Source organism: Heterodontus francisci, chromosome 37, assembly GCF_036365525.1.
Source record: "Heterodontus francisci isolate sHetFra1 chromosome 37, sHetFra1.hap1, whole genome shotgun sequence".
Lineage (NCBI taxonomy): Eukaryota > Metazoa > Chordata > Chondrichthyes > Heterodontiformes > Heterodontidae > Heterodontus > Heterodontus francisci.
Window position 1 is genome coordinate 16,520,473 of NC_090407.1, and position 26,498 is coordinate 16,546,970.

At 44.9% G+C, this 26,498-nt stretch overlaps 1 protein-coding gene across 7 annotated transcripts in view; it reads right to left on the reverse strand.

The window, feature by feature from the left end:
* Positions 1 to 26,498, reverse strand: part of LOC137352084 (MORN repeat-containing protein 1-like) — a 171,695-nt gene that overhangs the window by 21,979 nt on the left and 123,218 nt on the right. For 2 of the 7 annotated variants that reach the window (XM_068017165.1, XM_068017164.1), the window contains 2 exons: positions 7,270 to 7,421; positions 90 to 166 (listed from right to left, as the gene is read on the reverse strand). In XM_068017165.1, the coding sequence (XP_067873266.1) occupies positions 90 to 166; positions 7,270 to 7,421 (229 nt within the window). Of the gene's footprint in view, positions 1 to 89; positions 167 to 7,269; positions 7,422 to 21,230; positions 21,334 to 26,498 lie in introns of those variants that run through there. The other 5 variants (XM_068017168.1, XM_068017166.1, XR_010969633.1 and 2 more) reach the window with 4 other exon arrangements.

The following is a 26,498-nucleotide window of genomic DNA, read 5'->3' on the forward strand; positions in this document are numbered from 1 at the left end:
ACTGCTTGCTGCTTCTCCCCAGGCTCAGGGCATTGTGTTAAGTGCTACACAGAGGCCCTTGTACTGGCTAAGCTGCAACTCACACCCACCTGCTCTCAGTTATCTTCTCCTGTGAGACTGGTCCTTTGTCACTCAATGTTCTACTGCTCGACTTCTTGCTCATTTTCTGCATTTAAGAAGATAGGACACAGTGATTTATACAATACAAAGTACAACAGACATCTCGTTTAACACTAGCTTGGGCTGGTAAGTGGCAAGTAATATTTGCGCCACAATTCAGTGCTAGGTAATGACCATCTCCAACAAAAGAGAATCTAACCATTTCCCCTTGAATTTCAACTGCTTTACCATCACTGAATCCCCCACCATTAACATCCTGAGGGTTACCAGTGACTAAAAACTTAATTGGACCAGCCACATAACTCCTGTGGCTACAAGATCAGGTCTGAGGCTGGGAATTCTATGGTGAGTAACTCACTTCCTGACTCCTCAAAGCCTGTCCACCATCTACAAGTCAGCAGTATGATGGAATACTTTCCACTTACCTGGGGATGAGTGCGGCTCCAACAACACTCAGGAAGCTCAACACTATCCAGGACAAAGCAGCCCGTTTGATTGGCACCCCATTCACCATCTTAAACATTCATTCCCTCCACCACCAGCACACTGTGGCACCAGTGTGTACCATCTACAAGATGCACACCATCCACTTGCCAAGGCTCCTTTGGCAGCACCTTCCAAACCCGTGACCTTGGTCACCTAGAAGGACGAGGGCAGCAGATGCTTGGGAACACCACTACCTGCAAGATCCCCTCCAAGCCACACACCATCCTGACTTGGAACTGTATTGCTGTTCCTTCATTGTCACTGGGTCAAAATCCTGGAACGCCCTTCCTAACAGCACTGTGGGTGTACCTCTACATTGGGGAGACCAAACGCAAACTGGGTGACTGCTTTGCGGAACACCTTCGCTCAGTCCGCAAACAGGACCCTGAGCTTCCGGTTGCTTGCCATTTCAACACTCCCCCCTGCTCTCATGCTCATACCTCTGTCCTGGGTTTGCTGCAGTGTTCCAGTGAACATCAACACAAGCTCGAGGAACAGCATCTCATTTACCGATTAGGTGCACTACAGCCTGCTGGACTGAACATTGAGTTCAATAATTTCAGAGCATGATGGGCCCCCCATTTTACTTTTACTTTTTGTTATTTTTTTCTTTTTCCTTTTTTTATATATTTTTTGTATTTATTTTATTTCATCTTAGTTTGTTCAGTTTGCTTACCCACTGTTTTTTTCATGTTTGTACTTGCGGCTGTTCAATTTTCAGTCCGTTAACACCCTTTCTGTACTCATGCTTTGTCTTTCAACACACCATTAACATATCTTTGCTCCATGACCTTCTGGTCAGTTATTTGGACCTTGTCCTATCTACACCTTCTCCTTTGTTATCTCTTGCCCTACCCCCACTTTACTTGCTTATAACCTTTTACATTTCTAATATTTGCCAGTTATGAAGAAGGGTCACTGACCTGAAACGTTAACTCTGCTTCTCTCTCCACAGATGCTGCCAGACCTGCTGAGTGCTTCCAGCATTTCTTGTTTTTATTTCAGATTTCCAGCATCTGCAGTATTTTGCTTTGAACCCTGCCTAATAGAGTGGGTACTTATGCCATTCGTAGACTTAGACCTGGAACTTCCCCTTGTCCAAATGGTTAAGTTCTACACTATGTGTCGCATTTAACAACTTGGGTATGCAGACCTTTGTGATGTTCTGATTAAAGTAGTAGAACTTGAGGTGTACTCCAGTGGGAGTAGTGGCAAAGTAGAGATGCAGTTCGTCACTGAGAATACAGCATAAAAGCTTTTGGTTAAAGTTATTCTTTTTTTTAAATATAGCTCAGCAGGACCAATTAGGATAGGACTGTTATAAAAATCCAACTGAACAAAGTCTTTTAGGGAAGGAAAGCTGCTGTCCTTACCCAGTCTGGGCCTATACCTGACTCCAGTCCCACACAAACATGGTTGATTCTTAAATGGCCTATTAAGGAGAAGGCCCCACCACCACCACCTTCTCAGGGTAACTAGGGATGGGTAATAAACGCTGGTCTTGCCAGCGAGGCACACATCCTGAGAATGAATGCTGAGCAGGGTAAGATACTGATTGAAACCAAGCTGCTGTGAGGCTGGCAATCCCATGTGCTATTTTGAAGGACAGAGAACTGCGTTCCTCCTCAAACCTTGCCACCAAAAAACACTGGTCGTTTAACACACTGCTGTTTGTAGGGATCTTTCTTTGCAAAAATCAATGGCTGCATGTCAGCCTTCACAACAACAGTGACTAACTTTGAGAGTAATTCATTGGCTGTGAAGCACGGTGAGATGTAATAAGATGTATAAAAAAGTAGGCCCTGTTTCATAGAGGAATCGAATGGTGAAGTAAGCACTGATCTGCATTAGTGATTAAATAGTTCTGGGCACATCATTAGGCTTTTCATGCCAGTGGGAATTGTCAAGGTGCCATATGTGGTTGAAACCTGTCCTTGAAGCTGGAAGAATGCTACCTGCAGCTGGCTGGGAACTGCTGACATGCATGTTTGCTTATTTAAGCTTCTATCCCCTGCAGCAGGAAGATGCAAACCCCATTCACAGCTCCACCATGCCCTCCCAACACCTGTGGAACATATGCCAGTCCAAACATGCAATACATGGGCTGTTGTGGGAGCTGTAACAGTACCAAATGTGCAGACCACTGTGGTCTTTCTGTGAGCTCACTCTACTCTCATGAGGCCTTTCATCGATCCTTAACTCCTGCCAACCCACCACCTCCCCCTCTCCCACCAGGATAATCTGGAGTGACAGAATTTTCCCTCCTCAACATCAAACCCCAGGACAAACCCACAGTTACTCCACTGCCACTCAGATCTGGTTGCCAGACTCCCATGCCCCCACTCTGTCTCCGTATGACTTGCAGCCACCTGCCAGAGAGTAGTCGTGACCCTCCTGACAAGTTTAGGCTAAAATCTGCAAGTTCTTCACGCCCTTTTAAGATTTGAGATGGATTTCTGTTTACAGTAATGCAGGCAGAAAACCTTGGAAATTATTGAAAAGGCAGATGAATACTGTGAATGGCTTTCCTCTCTGTTTCTATCTTGGGATCTTGTGAAGTGTACACAACAGTTTGTATATACTTCCCCATGCATATATATGAAGGGTATAGATTCTGTCCACCAAGATTGATTACTTGAAGGGGAGAGCTGAGGGAGGGAGCCGTGTGACATCAGTACAGATTCTGAAAGCCTAGAGTTCAGTTAGATGTTCGTGTGTTCTTTTCTGAGGGTAATCGACCTCTGGAACAGGTTACCAGTGAATGCTGATTTGCTGCAAGTTTTCAAAATCGAGCTGAATAAACTGTGAATGGAAGACATTTTGAGTTATAGCGGGTAGGTGGGTTATGGAGATAGTGATACCAGTCACCATAATCTCCTGCAGCTTGCTCTTAAGAGGATGGAAAGGAAATTCCCAGAGTTTTATCCTAAGGGATTTTCTTACTTATCCCAGGAAACTGCTTGCCGGGGTCAGTGGGTGGAAGAGGTGAGCCAAATGGTGTGTGGAAGTGACACAATGTTGGGATAAGACAGGCTTGATGGACCAGCCAGTTTGTTTCTTTTTGTATGTTCATGTGACCCAATATGCCTTGTGACCCAACCAGATATGTACATTTTTTGCTGATGACAAAATTCTCAGTGGAGATGCTGCAGTCCCTGATCTCTCACCATCACATCCTATCTCTTCCCACAGGTGTTACTCCCTGACATGCTGAACAAAAATTACATTGCATACAATATACAGCACAAAAACCGGCCATTCGGCCCAACTAGTCAGTGCTGGTGTTTATACTCCATATAAGTCTCCTTCCATTCCAGCTGCCTCATCTCAGCCTTTCAGCTTAACTTTCTAATATTTTGATCTGGGACATTATGAGTATCACAAATAGAGAGGTTTGGGTTCTGGCAAAGTGAACTCATCTGTGGCTTAGTGAGTAGCACTCTGGCTTCTAAGTCTGAAAATTGTGGGGTCAAGTCCTACTCCAGACACTTGTGCACAGAAATCTAGGCTGACACTTCAGTGCCGTACTGAGAGAACTCTGCACTATCAGAGGGGCTATTTTTCATATGAGAATATCAACTGAGGCCCTGTGTTCCCTCTCAGGTGGATGTAAAAGATCCCATGGTGCTATTTTGAAGAAGAGCAAGGAGTTATCCCTGGTGTCCTGGCCAATATTTATCCCTCATCAACATCACTTAGAAAAAGAAAGATCAGCTGATCATTATCACCAAGGTTGTAATGAGGTCTGGGTTCTACAGGGACACTCGGTTCCAGACATCATTACAGCCTTTGTCTGAACATGGATAAAAGAGCTGAATTCCAGAGGTGAGGCAAGAGTGACATCAAGGCTGCATTTTTGACCGATTGTGGCATCAAGGAGCCCTAGCAAAACTGAAGTCAATAGAAATCAGGGGAAAACTCTCCACTGGTTGGAGTCATATCTAGCACAAAGGAAGATGTTTGGTTGTTAGGGACCAATCATCTCAGCCCCAGGACATCGCTGCAGGAGTTCCGCAGGGCAGTGTCCTAGGCCCAACCATCTTTAGCTGCTTCATCAATGACCTTTCCTCCATCAGAAAGTCACAAGTTGGGGACGTTCACTAATGATTGCACAATGTTCAGTAACATTCGCAACACCTCAAATACTGAAGCAATCCGTGCTTGCATGCAGCAAGAACTGGATAACATCCAGGCTTGGGCTGATAAGTGGCAAGAAACATTTGTGACACATAAGTTCCAGGCAATAACCATCTCCAACAAGAGAGAATCTAACCATCTCCCCTTGATATTCAATGGCATTACTATCCTGGGGGTTACCATTGACTAGAAACTGAACTGGACCGGCCATATATCGGGCGGCACAGTGGCGCAGTGGTTAGCACTGCAGCTAACAGCTCCAGCAACCCAGGTTTGATTCTGGGTACTGCCTGTGCGGAGTTTGCAAGTTCTCCCTGTGACCGCGTGGGTTTTCGCCGGGTGCTCCGGTTTCCTCCCACAGCCAAAGACTTGCAGGTTGATAGGTAAATTGGCCATTATAAATTGCCCCTAGTAAAGGTAGGTAGTGAGGGAAGGTGGGGATGTGGTGGGGAATAGGGGATTGATGTAGGATTAGTATAAATGGGTGGTTGATGGTCGGCACAGACTCGGTGGGCCGAAGGGCCTGTTTCAGTGCTGTATCTCTAAATAAAAATAAATATAAGTACTGTGGCTACAAGAGCAGGTCAGAGACAGGCAATTCTGACAAGTAACTCATCTCCTGACCCCCCAAGGCCTGTTCACCATCTACAAGGCACAAGTAAGGAGTAATGAGTGCAGCTCCAACAATACTGAAGAAATTCAACACCATCTGAGACAAAGTAGTCCACTTGATCAATATCCCATCCACCATGTTAAACATTCAGTCCCTCCACCACTGGTGCTGTGTCAGGTGTGTACCATCTACAAAATGCAATGTATCAACTTGCCGAGCACCTTCCAAACCTGCGACCTCTACCACCTAGGAGGACAAAGGCAGCAGACGCTTGGGAACACCACCACATGCATGTTCTCCTCTAAGTTACACATCATCCTGACTTGAAACTATATCGCCATTCTTTCACTGTCGCTGGATCAAAAACCTAGACCTCACTTCCTAACAGCACTGTGGGTGTACCCAGAGCATATGGACTGCAGTGGTTCAGGAAGGCAGCTCACCACCGCCTTCTCAAGGGCAATTAGGGATGAGCAAGAAATGTTGGCCTTGCCAGCAACGCTCACCTCCTATGAACAAATTTAAAAAAAACTCACATTGCTGTTTGTGGGACCTTACTGTGCACAAATTGGCTGCTGCATTTCTCTACATTACGACTGTGACTATGCTTCAAAGAGTACTGCATTGGCTGTAAAGCGCTTTGGGAGGTCCTGAAATCATGAAAGGGGCTATATAAATGCAGGTCTTTCACTTTTTTATTTCTCACCACACTGAGCCATTCTAATGGTTCAGTAAGAAGATTCAGTACCAACAAGGGTAGTTAGTCTTAAAGGTCTGCTTAGGTCGGGAAAAAGAACCCGACCCGAACCCGACCGATCCACAGCCGACCCGAGCCCGACCCGGCCCGAGGCCCTCCAATTCCGCCCCGAGCCCGACCCAACCCGAGCCTGACCCGACCATCCCTTTACTTACCTTCTGACTGGGAGGCTCCACGAAGCTGCAGCGCATGCATGATGATATCATAGTGACATCACTCGCTCACTGCGCAGACTCAGTTTCGTCTTGGACTCCCAGCTCAGCTAAGTTTTTTATTTTGAATACTTACCGGCAGAGCACTTACCCTGCGTGGCCGGCCCGACCCGACCCGACCCGAGCACGAAAGCCGGACCCGGAAGAGGGGCCCAACCCGACCCAAACCCGACACATGTCGTGGGTCCTGTCGGGTTCGGGTCAGGTAGCAGGCCTTTAGTTAGTCTTAATAATCATCATGAACACATGATTGGCAATCTGCCTGCTTTTCTGGTATATTATCCAACTGGTGCAGAAAACTCCTCCCCCTGGGAATCCCCACATTGTGAGTTGGTTGCTCTATGGAGACACTTACCCAAAGGAGGAAGGGATCAGCAAGTGAGTCATTGCAGTGATGGAGTGCTAAGGGGCTCTGCTGAGAAAAGTCATGCAGTGTGGGTGTGTGGTGGAATTCACAGAATGGATCTCGAAAGGAACTTCGAAAATACAAAATTGAATAAATATTAATTCTATTAAGTTTAGTTAAGTCTCACACAGTCAGGCAGGAAAGATTAACAGAGAGGGAGCTCCCTATATGCCACACTTCAGTAAGTTGGCCAAGACCTACTCTGAAGCTATCAGCAAATGTTGGTGGGCTGAAATATCCCACCAGCCCTGTGGATTGAGGATGGTATTAGATACGTGTGTGGGGAATCATTTTTGAAATGTGTTTTTGTGTGTGTGTGTGTGTGCATAGCTCGCTCCCACCCTGCCTGAACACGATCGTGGAAGAGTGGCCCCCGTGACACCATCTCATACTTCTATGTTTCCTATCTCCTCTCCGAGTGAGATAGCTTCATCAAACAACATCATGGATCAGAATCAAATGGGTTGGGTCACTGTCTAGATCTTAAAAGATGCCTTGTATGAAAATTTGAGAAGCACGTTGATTTTGAAGCTTTTACCTTTTCCAGTTCGTCCAGAATCATGAAAGGGCGATAGCAGACTGGGGGCAAAGAAAGTGCAATGTTCCGAAACACTGCGTAGCCAGATTCTGCTCTTTGATTGGCCAGAGCAGGAACAGAATCCTTTTCCACTGCTGGAGACAGCTGGCACCCTACAAAAGTATGAACAGTCAATTAGTACATCCACATTGACCACTGATATCCCTGTTGTTAGGATCACAAATTCAGAACCAGGCAATCGAGCTTAATGTGACATTTTGTTAGACACAACCTTTAGTCTCCACCCTATCTCTCTATTGCTTAAACCCCCTACAAAAGCAACTTTCTTTTATATTGCACTTTTAACAAAGTAAAAACATCCCAAGGTGTTTCACAGGAGTGTAATCATCGAAACTTTGACACCTAGCCACATAAAGAGATATTAGGATAGGTGACCAAAAGCTTGGTTTTATGGAACAATTTAAAGGAGGAGAGAGAGGTAGAGGTGGTGAGGTTTAGGGAAGGAATTCCAGAGCTTAGGGTCCAGGCACCTTTTGGCACAGCCATGAATGATGGGATGATGAAAATTGGAATGCACAAGAGGCCAGAATTGGAGGAGCGCAGAGATCTTGATGGGTTTTAGGGATTAAGGAGGTACAATGGCATGAAGGGGTGAATCTACTTTCCAAATAAGTATCTATCTCCTTTTTAAGCATCTCAATTGAATCTGCATTAATTGTCACTACCCTTTGAAGAGATTTTTTTCCGGATTTGCTTTTAACTGGCTCAGTTCAGATGATAAGATTTTGTGCCCCTTGTTCTGGATTTCCAAATTAAGAGTCAAGAAGAGTCATTCACTTTCTATCCTGTTAATTATTTTTAATCTCTCAATTATCAGATCACCTCTCAACCTCATCTCCAAGGAATATAACCCAAGGTTACCCAGAGTCCCATTATTGTTAGGTGTACTGTTTTACATTAACTGTCATCTCATTTTGCTTACCAAGCTTCCTCTGCTGAACAATTTGCAACAGTAGGCTTTGACAGCCTAACTCAGAAGCATAATGACACAAATTAATGAACAATGAAATGTGACACTAGGACAGATGTTTTACTTATTGACAATAATTTGAGCTTTTACTTTTTTTATTACTTGTTCTTGGGTTGAGGGCATCGCTGGCATGGCCAGCAGTTATTGCCCAACAGTAGTTGCCCTGTGAAGGTGGTGGTGGGCCTTGTCCTGGAACTGCTGCAGTCTGTGTGCCAATGGTGCTCCCACAGTGGCGTTACGTAGGGGGATTTTAGAGACTTTGACTCAATGATGATGAAGGAAGAACAATATATGCCCAAGTCAGATGGTGTGTGACTTAGAGCAGACAGTGTTCCCATGATATTGCTACTCTTATCCCTCCTGGTGGTAGAGGTCACAGGAGTAGGAGGTACTATTCCAGTAGGCTCACTGAGTGTATCCTGTAGATAATATACACTGGCCAGTTGTGGAAGGGTGTATATGCAGCTCAGGTACAGGAGCGCCGATCAAGCAGACTACTATGTCTTGGATGGTATTGAACATCTTGAGTTTTGACCTACTGGCTCCTAGTTTGACAATGACTGAATTTTGAAATCCTCATCCTTGTTTTCAAATTTCTCCCTGGCCTCACCCCTATCTCTGTAACTTCCCCAGCCCTATAAGCCTTCGGGATCTCTGCACTCTTGAATTATGGCCTTTTACACCCCCCCTGATTTTAATCACTCCACCATTGGCAGCCGTGCTTTCAGTTGCCTTGACCTGAAGCCCTGAAATTCCCTCCCTAAGCTTCACCTCTCTCTCCTTTGAAATGTTTCTTAAAACCTACCTCTTGGATCAAGCTTTTGGTCATCTGTCCTGATATCGCCTTCTGTGGATTGGTGTCAAAAATGTTTTTATTGATAATGCTCTTGTTAAGCGCCATAGGATGTTTTGCTATGTTAAAAGTGCTATATAGATGCAAGTTTTTGTTGTCGTAGTTGATGAGCTGCATGCAGCCTGGTGAATGGTGAGTGCTCCATCATATTCCAAACTTGAGCCTTTTGGATGATAGAGAGGCATTGACAGGTCCTCTAACATTCCAGTGGTGGTGGGGTGGGGGTGACTGGGTAGTGATGAGCAGAAAGACCATGGCTGATTTTCACCTCCATAGCTCCTTAGTCCAGAGGTCCTGAGCTATTTGTAGTTCCACTATCACCTGGGCTGGGATCAGCTAACTTAGCACAGATCAGGCACTGAACCTGGGACCTTCGTAGTCTCTATGGTCCAGCTGCTCACTAGATAGGGCATGATTTGTAAATCTGCAGAGTTTCTTGTAATGAAACTTCTTTGATTATCCTTGTGACATGCAGTAGGTCCCTGGCTGTTAGGATGAGCGGATAGTTCACTTTGAAGACATGTTGCCAGTTCCACCCTAGAGGTGGCTCGTGGGGAGACATTTTTTTTACATAGTATTTACAGCACAGAAACAGGCCATTTGGCCCAACTGGTCTAGGCCGGTGTTTATGCTCCATATGAGCTTCAATCCACCCTACTTCATCTCACCCTATCATATGGAGTAGTTGAGGCGAATGAGATAGATGTATTTAATAGAAAGCTATATAAGCGCATAAAGGAGAAAGGAATAGGAATCTGCCAGAATTTCTTGAAATGAACCCTCTTTGATTATTCTTGTGACATGCCTTTCTCCCTCTTGTGCTTTCCATTAAATATATCTATTGCATTCACCTCAACAACTTCATATGGTAGCAAGTTCCATTTCTTACCATTCTCCTGAATTCTCTATTACATTTATTGGTGACCATCCTATATTAATAACCCCTAGTTCTGATCTCCCCACAAGTGGAAACATCTTCTTTATGTCTACCCCATCAGCCCTCATAATTTTAAAGACTTCTATTAGGTCACTCCTTAGCCTTCTCTTTTCTAGAGTGATGTGGGCTTAGCCAGTTGATTTTATTTATTGGAGTAAAGGTCTAGTGTATGCTCGCTGTCCTTCCCTTGTTCTCCCCAGAGGAAACAGGAATTAAGGGAGGAATTGAAGTTAACCAACTTTGTTGAGATAATGAAGCATGGGACTGTGTGTAATACCCTGTGGGTAGCAGTGGCAGTGCATTTCTGGTTGCTGAGCATCACTATCACCATGGTACTCACTGACTTAAGTTAGAATGCCAAACGCAGTGGAAACCATTGATCCTGCCAGAAGAACAGGAGAGATAAATCTGTTTGTGTTAGCAAACAGCTCACTTCCATGCTGTCTGACACTCAGAGTCAATCACCTAATCCTTTCCCATCTGTTCAGATTTATATTTCTTGAAGATTAAAAAAGCAACTGCAAACATACTTACAATTAACTCCTCAGAGTAACTGAAGGGCTCTGGAATAAAAGCTGAGCGTGAAACACTCACCTGGAGTGATGCTGGTGATAACCCCAGTGGCATTGCAGGGCAAAATGCTGGAGTCTGTGCCTCACAGCAACAATAGAACTTTCACTCATAGCCCCAGCCTCTATGTTACATTTATTTGTAAGGCTTGGACTGCACAGAGCTAAGTGTTTGTTTCAATCTGGAGGCTATTTTCACTGGCTAATAGGTCACTGGGTCCGATGCATGAGACATGCTCTCAGTTGCCCTTGGCAGTGTTAATTGCTAATTTCATTTATTAATGTAAAAGGTTTATCGAAAGTGTATTGGCTGAATCAGTCACTACTTTTCAGGTGGGAGGAAGGTCACCTCTGTTACAATCAGCAGAGCACTTAAGTGTACAAGTTACAGGTTTGCGTTTTCTTACTGCCAAACATGCCTTGTCTACCTTTTCCTGAGGTTTCTCTCCTACAAGCTCTGACTCCTTCCCAGGGATAAGGTTCCACACCTAAGTGACTATCCTTTGTACTTGAGAGTATAAAGCTATTTGACTGTGGGAAGGCATTAGATCTGGCCTTCAGCTGAGGTTAGCACACAGGCACTTGCCCACTGAGATAACTTGACAGTGATGGGAGTCTCCCCTCTCCCAGCCCTGGCACACTGAGGGTGATGGTAACGTCCTAATGCCACACTATCTGGGATCAACTAACTCAGCACAAGCCTGGGATCGAACCTGATATATGCCTCAGTACCACAAATTCCTGCTGCAATTAGCCAGTAAGCATGCTCTGGTAAGTGTGTGATAAAGTGGGTTATTTCTTAATTAAATATATAGGTTAATAATACATGCCCCTTCTTAACATTGTAAATATTATCTGATTATTGTTCATCTAAGTGCATCATTAAAAATATTACATCGGAGTACACTTGCTGTCTATTATGCTGTATTACAAACTCCTATGTCCACATTTCTTAAAATGAAAACTGCCTATGTAAACTTTTCATGTTGCAATTACACCCTCCCACAGTGGAGGTGCTACAGCTTCATGTGAATATACTTGGTCTCAACTTTCTACTGCAACACCACAGGAGATTGGCTAGATTTTTTGGGGGGTGGAGGCGAACTCTCCATAAGTAGCCTTAAACTGTCACTTTATAAATATAAAAAGGCCATTTTACAAATTATTATGACCACGAGAAAGGTGTCTAGCAGTCCTTCTCAGCCTTCACCTGGTCTTACTGTAACAGGATTTAATTTTAAACACACCGTGTTTTGAGCTCACCCTTGGTGAATCCTTACCGATTTCCAATTATAAGGTAAAGAAACGAGCACAAACAGGCTTCCTTAGTTTTAAAGGTGAAATTTTATTAAAACTTAAACTCTAATTCGGTTGACACCTACGGATACATAACTCGCCCACGCTAGCACGCATACACGATACGCACATGCAAATACAGACAGAGAAGAGCAGAAGAAAGATAAAGTGAAAAGGTTTGAGGCAATATATGAAGAGTTTGTTATGGCTCTTCGAGCTCACTGTAGAGTTCTTTTGTAGGTTGATCTTGCTTTTCGTTGGGGCCCAGTATTCTTCTTAAACCTCATTCACTGTAGGAGACTTTTCTCTCTTGGGGTTCATGTGTCTTCAATGGATTCCGAAGCTGGTGAGAGAGAGATGGGAGCCGACAGGTCAGAGATGTTCTCAATCCAGGAGCTTTCTGTCTTCAAAAACTATTTCTCCAATTTAAAACTCTCAGTTCAAAACTCTGCAACAGCCAGTTAGTCATGTGACTAAACTGGTCTGACCATGTCAGTTCTGTGTATTGTATGGGAGCAGGGGATAGCTCCTTTGTTCCAACACCATCTGCTAATATGCAAAAATGTCTTTCCGGCTAGGAGCCTGGCAATTCCATGTAACAGGCCCTCTTTTCCTCCCAGCAACAATTTGAAGTTTAATGTCCATGTGGAAAAATTAATGTGCCTCATTCTTGGCAGGTGGGGGCCTGCATGACAAAATAATCAGAATTGTTGGTTGTCCTACACTATCCAGTATATGAAATTCCCTTAAGTGTATGCAGAGTATGAGTTGTGCAGTGGTTAAGCAGACTGACACCTCTAGGGTCTCAGTTAGAATCTGAACCAGAGTAATGGGTTGACCTCTCTTGCTCTGCTCTAGGGCTCTTTTTCCTCTCTGTCAGCTGTTTCTTCACCCCTCTTCCCTCCAGCATCTTCTGTGCTGATTTCAGTCTTTCTCTCTCTGCCACTATAAAGGGTTCTATACAAGATAAGCCTGGCAAAGATCTGCAGCATAAGAACAGGATATTCTTCAACACAAGTTTGCATTAAATTAGCAGTCTCATTCAGAGGCAATAAGGATGTGTAAAAAATGGAATACTTTATTGTAGGAGGTGTGGTTGGAAATTAAGCAGCTTTTATATTGGATTCCAAGCCTTTGGCCTTAGCACCTCCAATAAAGTTACTTTAGGGTCTTCACTGGCTGTGTGAGACACATGTCGGGAAGTAGTGACGATAACATGCCACAAAACCAATGTAAAGTAGGTAAAACTATTCTATTGGGACAATCTAGGGATTGAGGGAGCTATACTCTGCACATAACCCTTGCTATACCTGAACTAGGAATGCTTTCTATTAGGTTGGAGTAGAACTTCCTCCCTTGTGCTATGTTAACAAAATTGTTAAGCCATTAAAACTGATTTGTTAATGACTAATTTAAAATAGAATATAGAGGAATCTTATCCAAGCAAATTAATCAATTCATCAAAAACAGGACACGGAGGAACATTTATCCCACAAAGTAAAACGTTGAGCTCCAAGGTGTCAGAGTCCTGAGGCTGTAGCCAGGTAAGGGGTGGAGTTGAAGGTGTGCATATGCAGTTTGCAGTGGTGACCAAAGATGACCGGAAGAAGCAACAGTTAATCCAAGATTGCACGCATAGAAACACACACACTCAGGCACACACACTCACACACACACCCACACACATACGCACATACATACGCACACACACACACACATAAAGGTAGTGGAGGGATTGAGAGAAGTGGTGGAGAGATAGAACTGGGTGTCATTGGCATATAAGTGGATGACATTACCAAGGGAAAACCGGCAGATGAGGAAGAGGATGGGGCCCAAGGATGGGCCCTTGGGTGATTTCGGAGGTGATGTGGAGGGCTGGAAACGGAAGCTAATGTTTCCTGGTCTGTCTCACTGGTCAAGCTTGAGGGGTCATTGAGGAAGCCACTGAAATATAAAAATCAGTTGCAGACTGAGTGCCTTTGACTGAGAAGGGAAGACTGTTTCCCTCTTTGATCATTAATGCAATCTAATATTCATGCACCTTTTAGCACCAGTGCAGTTAAACTGTACACAGCATTTCAGTGCTGACAGTAATGTATTACCCTCACCTGCAAAAAAGGTGGGAACTTATACACTTTACAGGCTACGGCCTTCCTGCCTATCATTTACTTGGCTTGTATGATTAATGTGACCCTAATTTGCTATAACACATACTGCACCATGATTCTGCCGGTGGAAATAGTTTTCAGCTGAGTAATTGGGAAGGAGAGTAAAAACAGACTATGGAGGGAAAAGAACAGCTGACCGATGGAGATAGCCTGAGATAGTGCAAAAGATTCTATGGGCGTGCCAAGAGCAGAGCAGGAGATGTCACGTCAAATTGAGCAGATTTCCATGTTCTCGGCCTCTCCTTCCTCTCAGCATTTGCCAGACGTAGCGTCTGGCATCTCTTGCACTGTCCTCACTGCTCTTGGTTTATGCCCAGCATTTCCTGTGTAGTTCTGCAACCTTTTCTTGAAGTCTTTTCTTTCTCTAGCATCGCTCTCCCCTCTTGTAAAGGAGCTAACTTGGACCCTGTTATGGTTCCACAGGCACCAACAACACTGTGACATCTTGACAGCTCACAAGATGACCAGAGTGATGCTGAAAACCTGGCACATGGGAATGACGGGCACAGAGCAGACTCCTGCCACTCCAACGTACAGCTGCACCTGGAATCACTGATTCATTAAAGCAAAACAGCTTGTCAATTTGAAGCTTCACATTTTTGACATGACAGAGTTCTGTAATGTTCATGTGTTGGTGAGTTTGTAAAGCCGCTGGCACATCCACAGGAAACAGAGACATGAGGCCATGCCATTGGCATTCTTTCCTTGGTGAGCCTGAGGTTACTTGATAGCAGATGACATCACATCCAAGCCTGATCCTGTATGTCTACACGCACTAAGATCACTGAGTGATCAGAAGTGATTTGCCCCAACAAACCCAGCACTGTTGAGACTAATTGTAAGAAAGAAGAAAGAAAGATTTGCATTTATATAGCGTCTTTCACAAGCTCAGGATGTCCCAGATCACATTACAGCCAATGAAGTACTTTTGAAGTGCAGTCACTGTTGTAAGAAATATAGAAGCCAGTTTGTGCACAGCAAGCTCCCACAAATAGTAATGTGACAATGACCGGATAATCTGTCTTTCGGTGTTGGTTGAGGGATAAATGTTGGCTAAGACACTGGGGAGAACTCCCTAGCTCTTATTCAAAATAGTGCCATTGGATGTTTTACATCCAACTGAGAGAGCAGACAGGGCCTTGGTTTAATGATTTGTCCGAAAGATGGCACCTCTGGCAATGCAGCACTCCCTCGGTACTGCATTGGAAGTTTCAGCCTAGTTCAGCTAACTCAGCACAGACTGGGGAATCAAACCTATGACCTTCCCGAATCTACAGCTCAATTTTACACCAACTTTGCCAACTGAGGCATCAGGAGAGCTACCGAGATATCAAGAGTCAGACAATGCTGGTGGAAGTAGTTTATAGGTCCCCCAACAGTCGATATACCATTGGACAGAGCATTAAACAGTAATTATTGGAGCTTGTAACAAAGGCAATGTAATAATTGGGGGAATTTTAATCTTCATATAGACTGGACAAATCAAATTGGTAGATCGAAAGATGAGTTTGTGAAATGTTTTTGTGACAGTTTCCTGGAGCAATACATCGTGGAACCAAGTAAGGATAAAACTATTTTAGATATAGTATTGTGTAATGAGGCAAGGTTAATTATTAACCTCATAGCAAAAGATTTGGCGAGTCGAAGAGACTTAGCAGTTGGCAGGAAAAAAGACAGAGGCGCAAGGAGAGAGCCAACTGTGTAACAGCCCCGACAAACAAATCTTTCTGCAGCACCTGTGGAAGAGCTTGTCACTCTAGAATTGGCCTTTATAGCCACTCCAGGCACTGCTCCACACACCACTGACAACCTCCAGGCGCTTACCCATTGTCTCTCGAGACAAGGAGGCCAAAGAAGTAAAAGATCCACTGGGAAATAGTGATCATAATACAACTGAATTCCATGTGAAGCTTGAAAGCGACACACTCCAATGACAAACAAGAACTTAAACAAAGCCAATTATATAGGTATGAGCAGAGAGCTAGTTGAGGTTGACTGGGTAAGTAGAAGGTATGGCAGTAAATAAATAGTGGGAAACATTTAAAGAAACAATTCAAAATGTTCAACAAAAAATATTCCATTGGCTTACACAGGAAGTTAAGGATAGTATTAGATTAAAAGAAGAGGCTCATAATGTTGCAAAGAATAGTAACAAGTCTGAGGATAGAGAATGTTTTAGTAACCAGCAAAGGGCCACCAAAAAGTTGACAAAAAGGGAAAGAATAGAATACGAGAGTAAACTAGCAATGAATGTTAAAACAGATTGTGAGAGCTTTAGCAAGTATATAAAAAGGAAGAGATGAGCTAAAGTAAATGTTGGTCCCTTAGAAGCAGAGACAGAAGAAATTATTATGGAGAATGAGAAAATGGCAGAGACATTGAACAAATATTTTGTGTCTGTCTTCAGAACAGAATACACAGGTTACATACCAGAAATAGAGGGTAACCTAGAGGCTTAAAAGAGTGAGGAAACAAAGGTAATTTTTTTTTTTGAAGCAGCGATAGTGCGAGCGAGGTGGCAGCTGGGAAGGTGAGTTTCAGTTTAAATTAACTTACCTTTTGTTTCGGCAGCTTTTTTTTGAAGCGGACACGGGGACTGCTGGGTAAGTAAACCTATATATTTGGGTAGTGGCTAAACCCGAAACAGTACACATGTAGTGTCTCCCACCCATCCTCCTCTTCTAACCAAAAAAAAAGGACTCTTGCGTGGAGGGTTTGGTAAGGTAAGGTTTTCCTTTTTTTTAAAAATCTCTGTTGTCAATATAGAGCCGACGGGATGGAAGCTAGGGCAGTTGCATGCTCCTCTTGCAGGATGTGGGAGGTGAGGATCACCACTTCTGTCCCTGCTGACTTCACCTGTGAGAAGTACACCCAACTCCAGCTCCTCGCAGACCGCGTTAGGGAACTGGAGATAGATGAACTTTGGATCATTCAGGATGCTGAGGGGTGATAGCGAGCAGTTATAGGGAAGTAGTGACACCTAAGTTACAGGATAAAGGTAGCTGGGTGACCGTCAGGGGAGGGAAAGGGAATAGGCGCACAGTGCAGGGATCCCCTGTGGCCGTTCCCCTCAATAATACATATACCGTTTTGGATACGGTTGGGGGGGATGACCTACCAGAGGAAAGCCACAGTCTCTGGCACTGAGCCTGGCTCAGTGGCTCAGAAGGGAAGGGGGGAGAATAGGAGAGCGATAGTGATAGGAGATTCAATGGTTAGAGGAACAGACAGGAGATTCTGTGGTCGCAAACGAGACTCCCGGATGGTATGTTGCCTCCCGGGTGCCAGGGTCAGGGATGTCTCGGATCGAGTCCACAGGATTCTTAAGGGAGAGGGGGAGCAGCCGGAGGTCGTGGTACATATCAGTACCAATGACATAGCTAGGAAAAGGGATGAGGACCTGAAAAGCGAATATAGGGAGTTAGGTTGGAAGCTGAAAGGCAGGACGAGCAGAGTAGTAATCTCAGGATTGTTATCGGTGCCACGTGCTAGTGAGGCTAGAAACAGGGAGCGAGTGCAGCTGAACACGTGGCTACAGAACTGGTGTAGGAGGGAGGGATTCAGATATGTGGATCATTGGGATACCTTCTGGGGAACGTGGGACCTGTACAAGAAGGACGGGTTGCATCTGAACTGGAGGGGCACCAATATCCTGGGCGGGAGGTTTGCTAGAGCTCTTCGGGAGGGTTTAAACTAGTTTGGCAGGGGGATGGGAACCGGAGCTACGGATCAGTGGATGGGGTAGCTGTTGAACAGGCAGATACCGTGCAGAAAGTCTGTGAGGAAGGTTAGACAATTGACACGACAAAGTTGCAGCCAGTATGATGGGTTGAAGTGTGTCTATTTTAACGCAAGAAGTGTCAGGAATAAGGGTGATGAACTTAGAGCATGGATCAGTACTTGGAGCTACGATGTTGTGGCCATTATGGAGACGTGGATATCACAGGGGCAGGAATGGACGTTGGATGTTCCGGGGCTTAGGTGTTTCAAAAGGAATAGGGAGGGAGGTAAAAGAGGTGGGGGAGTGGCATTGCTAATCAGGGATAGTATCACAGCTGCAGAAAGGGAGGTCATCGAGGAGGGTTTGTCTACTGAGTCATTATGGGTGGAAGTCAGAAACAGGAAAGGAGCAGTCACTTTGTTGGGAGTTTTCTATAGACCCCCCAATAGCAACAGAGACACGGAGGAACAGATTGGGAGGCAGATTTTGGAAAGGTGCAGAAGTAACAGGGTTGTTGTCATGGGTGATTGGAACCTCTTTAGTGCAAATAGTTTGGATGGAGCAGTTTTTGTCAGGTGTGTCCAGGAAGGTTTCCTGACTCAATATGTAGATAGGCCGACGAGAGGGGAGGCTATGTTGGACTTGGTGCTTGGCAACGAACCAGGCCAGGTGGCAGATCTCTCGGTGGGAGAGCATTTCGGTGATAGTGATCACAACTCCCCGACCTTTACTATAGTCATGGAGAGGGACATGAGCAGACGGGATGGGAAAATATTAAATTGGGGGAGGGGGAATTACAATGCTATTAGGCAGGAACTGGGGAGCATAAACTGGGAACAGATGTTCTCAAGGAAATGCACGACAGAAATGTGGAGGTTGTTTAGGGAGCACTTGCTGCGACTGCTGGATAGGTTTGTCCCGATGAGGCAGGGAAGGGATGGTAGGGTGAAGGAACCTTGGATGACAAGAGATGTGGAACAGCTAGTCAAGAGTAAGAAGGAAGCTTACTTAAGATTGAGGAAGCAAGGATCAGACAGGGCTCTAGAGGGTTACAAGGTAGCCAGGAAGGAACTGAAGAATGGACTTCGGAGAGCTAGAAGGGGACATGAAAAAGTCTTGGCGGGTAGGATTAAGGAAAATCCCAAGGCGTTCTACACTTATGTGAGGAACAAGAGGATGGCCAGAGTGAGGGTAGGGCCGATCAGGGATAGTGGAGGGAACTTGTGCCTGGAGTCGGAGGAGGTAGGGGAGGTCCTAAATGAATACTTTGCTTCAGTATTCACTAGTGAGGGGGACCTGGACGTTTGTGAGGACAGCGTGGAACAGGCTGATATGCTCGAACAGGTTGAGGTTAAGAGGGAGGATGTGCTGGAAATTTTGAATGATATGAGGACAGATAAGCCCCCGGGGCCAGACGGGATATACCCAAGAATATTACAGGAAGCGAGGAAAGAGATTGCTGCGCCTTTGGCGATGATCTTTGCGTCCTCACTGTCCACTGGAGTAGTACCGGATGATTGGAGGGTGGCAAATGTTGTTCCCTTGTTCAAGAAAGGGAATAGGGATAACCCTGGAAATTATTGACCAGTCAGTCTTACGTCGGTAGTGGGCAAATTATTGGAGAGGATGCTGAGAGACAGGATTTATGATTATTTGGAAAAGCATGGTTTGATTAGAGACAGTCAGCATGGCTTTGTGAGGGGCAGGTCATGCCTCACAAGCCTTATTGAATTCTTTGAAGATGTGACAAAACACATTGATGAAGGAAGAGCAGTGGATGTGGTGTATATGGATTTTAGCAAGGCGTTTGATAAGGTTCCCCATGGTAGGCTCATTCAGAAAGTGAGGAGGCATGGGATACAGGGGAAGTTGGCTGTCTGGATACAAAATTGGCTAGCCCATAGAAGACAGAGGGTGGTAGTAGATGGAAAGTATTCAGCCTGGAGCTCGGTGACCAGTGGTGTTCCGCAGGGATCTGTTCTGGGACCTCTGCTCTTTGTGATTTTTATAAATGACTTGGATGAGGAAGTGGAAGGATGGGTTAGCAAGTTTGCCGATGACACGAAGGTTGCTGGAGTTGTGGATGGTGTGGAAGGCTGTTGTAGGTTGCAACAGGCCATTGACAGGATGCAGAGCTGGGCTGAGAAGTGGCAGATGGAGTTCAACCTGGAAAAGTATGAAGTGATTAATTTTGGAAGGTCGAATTTGAATGCAGAATACAGGCTTAAAGACAGGATTCTTGGTAGTGTGGAGGAACAGATGGATCTTGGGGTCCATGTCCATAGATCGCTCAAAGTTGCCACCCAAGTTGATAGGGTTGTTAAGAAGGCGTATGGTGTGTTGGCTTTCATTAACAGGGGGATTGAGTTTAAGAGCCGCGAGGTTATGCTGCAGCTCTATAAGGCCCTGGTTCGACCACACTTGAAATATTGTGTTCAGTTCTGGTCGCCTCATTATAGGAAGGATGTGGAAGCTTTAGAGAGGGTGCAGAGGAGATTTACCAGGATGCTGCCTGGACTGGAGGGCATGTCTTACGAAGAAAGATTGAGGGAGCTAGGGCTTTTCTCATTGGAGCGAAGAAGGATGAGAGGTGACTTGATAGAGGGGTACAAGATGATGAGAGGCATAGATAGAGTGGATAGTCAGAGACTTTTTCCCAGGGTGGAAAGGGCTATCACCAGGGGGCATAATTTTAAGGTGATCGGAGGAAGGTTTCGGGGAGATGTCAGAGGTAGGTTCTTTACACAGAGAGTGGTGGGTGCGTGGAATGCGCTGCCAGCGGTGGTGGTAGAAGCAGATACATTAGGGACATTTAAGCGACTCTTGGATAGGTACATGGATGATAGTAGAATGAAGGGTAGGTAGTTAGTTTGATCTTAGAGTAGGTTAAAGGTTCGGCACAACATCGTGGGCCGAAGGGCCTGTACTATGCTGTACTGTTCTATATTCTTCTATGTTCTTATAATCAGTAGAGAAAAAGTATTGGAGAAACTTAAGGGACTAAAATATGACAAATCCCCAGGACCAGACTGCCCACATCCTAGGGTTCTAAAAGAAATCATTTGCACTGGCTATGATTTGCCAACATTCCCTAGATTTAGAACTGGTCCCAGCAGATTGGAAGTTAGCGAATGTAACACTGCAATTCAAGAAAGTAGGGAGAGAGAAAACAAGGAACTACAGGTCAATTAGCCTGACATCAGTTGTCAGGAAAGTGCGAGAATCTATTATTAAGGCAGTCTTAACAATGCAGTTGGAAAATCACAGTATGAGCAGGCAAAGTCAACATGGTTTTACAAAAGGAAAATCATGTTTTACAGATTTATTAGAGTTTTTTGAGGATATAAACAGTAGGGTAGATAAAGGGAACCAGTAGATGTAGTATACCTAGATTTCCAAAAAGCTTTTGATAAGGTGCCACACCTCACCTTGGACCGGAGCGGCGGCAGTCGGCAGGCAGACTTGGGAGGAGGCGGATCCAGAGTGGGACCTGTAAATAGAAAGTGCAGGGCTTGAGGCCTACACCTACCTTGGACCGAAGCAGCGGCAGTCAGCAGGCGGACCTGGGAGGAGGCGGATCTGGAGCGGGACCTGTACAAAGAAAGAACAGGGCTCGAGGCCTACACCTACTTTGGACCAGAGTGGCGGCAGTCAGCAGGCGGACCAGGGAGAAGGCAGATCCAGAGCGGGACCTGTGAAATAAAGAGCGGGGCTCGAGGCCTACACCTACCTTGGACCGGAGCAGCAGCAGTGGGCAGGATCACTGTCTGTGTCGGCATGTGCTGAGTTTCAAAAGAGGAAATAAGACTTACAGGAAATCTGTAAGCTGATTGGTTAGGTAAGTAACAGCTGTTATTACCTGTAACTAGCTTTAAAAAAATCTGGGGAGAGAAAGTTATTTTTTAAAAAAACCTTAAAACCTACCTTATAAATGATAAGGTTAATACTACTAAGGTCTGTTTTTTAAAAATGTATTAATAATTACTCATTAGAATATTGCTGTTTGGACAGAGTGAGGCTGTGAGTTGTGTGTGAGGGGAAAGAGGTGCTCTTGGTCTCTTTCTTTTCTTTTCAGCACGGTACAGGGGAAGAAGCTGATTGGCAAGTAACTGGTAAGTTATTTCACTTATTATATTAGCAATAGTTAGTTTGCAAAGCTAAGTAATGGCAGGGCAGCTTGGCCAAATGGAATGTGCCTCCTGCGGTATGTAGGAAGTCGTGGACGCACCATGTGTCGTTGACAAACACATCTGCAGCAAGTTTGAGAAGCTTGAGTTCCGGGTTTTGGAACTCGAGCGACGACTGGAGTCACTGTGACGCATCCGTAAGGCAGAGAACTATGTGGATAGCACGTTTCAGGAGGTAGTCACCCCAAAGCTTAAGAGAGCACAGGCAGAGAGGGACTGGGTGGCTGCCAGACAGTCAAGAAGATCGAGGCAGGTAGTGCAGGAGTCCCCAGAGAGCATCCCACTTTATAACCGGCATTCAGTTCTGAGTACCGATGGGAGAGAGGGTTCCTCTGGATAGTGCAGCAAGAGTCATGACCAGAGCACCATGGGTGGCTCAGCTGTGCAAGGAGAGGGGAGAAAGGACAAGAGAGTAATAGTGATAGGGGATTCTATAGTTAGGGGCAGATAGGCATTTCTGTGGTTGCAGATGCGATTCCAGGATGGTATGTTGCCTCCCTGGTGCAAGGGTCATGGATATCACCGAGTGACTACAGGGCATTCTGGAAGGGGAGGGTGCACAGCCAGAGGTTGTGATCCACATTGGCACCTATGATATAGGAAGAAAGAGGGATGAGGTCCTGCAGGCTGAGTTTAGGGAATTAGGATCGAGATTAACAAGCAGGACCTCAAAGGTAGTAATCTCCGGATTACTCCCAAGGCCACGTGCTATTGAGTATAGGAATAAGAAAATACACCAGATGAATGCATGGCTGGAGAGATGGTGCAGGAGGGAGGGCTTCTGATTTCTGGGGCATTGGGACCGGTTCTGGGGAAGGTGGGACCTGTACAAGCCGGACGGTCTGCACCTGAACAGGACTGGAACAAATATCCTTGCAGGAAGGTTTGCTAGTGCTGTTGGGGATAGTTTAAACTAGTTTGGCAGGGGGATGGGAACCTGAGCGCAGTCTTAGATAGGACGATTTCAGGGCAGGGAACAGGAGGCAGAAAATTAGCGAGTGACTCTGAAAGACAGAAGAAGCAAAGGTTAAAATGTGTGCATTTGGCAGTGTTAAAGGGTATTTATTTAAATGCAAGAAGTATAGTAAATAAAGCCGATGAGCTGAGAGCACAGATAGACACATGGCAACATGATATCATTGCTATGACAGAAACGGCTCAGAGAGGGGCAAGAATGGCAGCTCAACATCCCTGGAAATAAAGTTTTCAGGCGGGATAGAGGGGGAAGTAAAAAAGGAGGGGGTGTAGCATTATTAGTTAAGGAATCAGTACCAGCCTTGAGGAGGAATGATATGCTAAATGAATCATCAAACGAGGCCATATGGGTGGAGCTCAGAAATAAAAAAGGGGCAGCCACACTACTAGGAGTGTACTATATCATATCCCCCCAAATAGTGAGAGGGAGGTAGAAGAACAAATATGTAGGCAAATTTCTGAGTGCAAAAACTATAGGGCAGTAATAGTTGGGGATTTAAACTACCCCAATATCAACTGGGATGCAAACAGTGTGAAGGGCACAGAGGGCACAAAATTCTTGAACTGCAGTCAAGAGAACTTTTTTAGCCAGCGTGTAACAAGCCCAACGAGAGGGGGCACAATTCTAGATTTAGTCTTCGGTAATGGAGATGGGCAAGTGGAGGAATTAACAGTGGGTGACCATTTTGGAGATAGTGACCATAATCCAGTAAGTTTTAGCATAATCATGGAAAAGGACAAAGATAAAACAGGAGTGAAAGTTCTAAATTGGATGAAAGTGAATTTTAAGAAACTGAGAGGTGACCTGGCGAAAGTCGACTTGATACAGCTACTTGAGGGAAAATCAGTGGAAAACCTGTGGGAGGCATTCAAAAGCGAGATACTACAGGCATAGTGTAGGCATGTCCCCACTAAGATAAAGGGTGGTACGGCCAAATCTAGAACCCCCTGGTTATCTAGAAGCTTATAGGGTAAGCTGAAGTAGAAAAAGAAAGCTTATGATGATCACAAAAATCTCAATACTTTAGAAAGCCTAGAGAAGTATAGAAAGTGCAGGGGTGAAGTACAAAAGGAAATTAGAAAAGCAAAGAGAGGACATGAAACATTATTGGCAAGTAAAATCAAGGAAACCCCAAAGATGTTTTATCAGTACGTTAAGAGCAAGAGGATAACTAAGGAAAGGGTAGGGCCCATCAGGGATGTACAAGGAAACTTATGCGTGGATGCAGAAGATGTGGGCAGGGTTCTTAATGAGTTTTTTGTCTCTGTCTTCACAAAGGAGAGGGTTGATGTAGATATTGTAGTTAAAGAGGAAGAGTATAAAATATTAGATACAATAAGCATAATGAGAGAGGGTCTGACATCCTTGAAAGTGAATAAATCACCAGAGCCAGATGGATTGCATCCCAGATTGTTAAAGAAAGCCGGGGAGGAAATAGCAGATGCGCTGAGGATCATCTTCAAATCCTCACTAGATACAGGCGAGGTGCCAGAGGCTTGGAGGTTTGCGAATGTTGTACCATTGTTTAAAAAGGTGCCATGGATAGGCCAAATAATTATAGGCGGGTCAGTCTGACCTCGGTGGTGGGTAAATTGTTAGAATCTATTCTGAGGGACAGGATAAACTGCCACTTAGAAAGGCAGAGATTAATCAGGGATAGACAGCATGGATTTGTTAAGGAAGGTCATGGCTTACTAACTTAATTGAGTTTTTTGAGGATGTAACAAGGATTGATGAGGGTAGTGAGGTGGATGTGGTCGACATGGACTTTAGTAAGGCATTTGACAAGGTCCCACATGGCAGACTGGTCAGTAAAATGAAAGCCCATGGGATACACGACAATGTGCCAAGTTGGATCCAGAATTGGCTCAGGGCCAGGAAACAAAGGGTAGTAGTCGACAGATGTTTTGTGAATGGAAAGCTGTTTCCAGTGGGGTTCCACATGGTTCAGTGTTGGGTCCTTTGCTGTTTGTGGTATGTATTAATGATTTGGACTTAGGTGTGGCAGGCATGATTGGGAAATTTGCTGATGACACAAAAATTGGTCATGTAGTTGATAGTGAAGAGGATAGCAGTAGACACCAGAATGATATCAATGGTTTGGTTGCGTGGGCGGAACAGTGGCAAATGGAATTCAATCCAGCTAAGTGTGAGGTAATGCATTTGGGGAGGGCAAATAAAGTGAGGTCATACATAATAAACAGGAGGATATTGAGAGGGGTAGAAGAAGTGAGAGACCTTGGAGTGCATGTCCACAGGTCCCTGAAGGTGGCAGGACAGGTAGATAGAGTGGTGAAGAAGGCATATGGAATGCTTTCCTTTATTGTCCGAGGTATAGAATTCAAAAGCAGGGATATAATGCTGTAACTGTATAAAATGCTGGTTAGGCCTCTGCTGGAGTATTGCGTACAGTTCTGGTCACCACGTTACAGAAAGAACATAATTGCTCTGGAGAGAGTACAGAGGAGATTTACAAGAATGTTGCCAGGGCTCGAAAGTTGCAGCTATGAAGGAAGATTGGATAGGCTAGGGTTGTTTTCCTTAGAACAGAGGAGGCTGAGGGGTGACTTAATTGAGGTGTGCAAAATTATGAGGGGCCGAGATAGAGCAGACAGGATGGACCTGTTTCCCCTAGCGGAGAGGTCAATTACCAGGGGCACAGATTTAAGGTGATTGATAGAAGGATTAGAGGGGACATGAGGAAACACTTTTTCACCTGGAGGGTGGTGGGTGTCTGGAATTCACTGCCAGGAATGGTGGTGGAGGCAAATACCCTCAATTCTTTTAAAAGGTACCTGGACATGCACCTGAAGTGATGCAAGGCTATGGACCAGGTGCTGGAAGGTGGGATTAGATTGGGCGGCTAGTTTCTATTTTTTTTCTTCTCGGCCGGCACGGACACGACGGGATGAATGGCCTCCTTCTGTGCTGTAATTTTTCTATGGTTCTAAAAGGTCAATGGACAAGATAAGGGTACATGGAGTTGGGAGTAATATAGCATGGTTAGAGGTTTGGTTAACAGACCAGAAGCAAACAGTAGGCATAAATGGGGCATTTTCAAGTTGGCAGGCTGTGACTAGTGGAGTGCCACAAGGATCAGTGCTGTGGCATCAGCTATTTAAAATCTATATTAATGACTTAGACAAAGAGACAGAGAATAATGTATCTAAGTTTGCTGATGATACAAAGCTAGATGGGAATGCAAGCTGTGAAGAGGACACAAAGAGGCTACAAAGAGATATAGACAGGTTAAGTGAGTGGGCAACACGATGGCAGATGGAGTACAATGTGGGGAAGTTTGAGGTTATTCACTTTGCTAAGAATAGAAGAGCAGAATATTTTTAAAAGGTGTGAAACCTGTAAATGTTGATGTTCAGAGAGACTTGGGTGTGCGCGTACAAGGAACACAGAAAGTTAGCATGCAGGTACAGCAAGCAATTAGGAAGACAAATGGCATATTGGTCTTTATTGCAAAGGGATTGGAGTACAAGA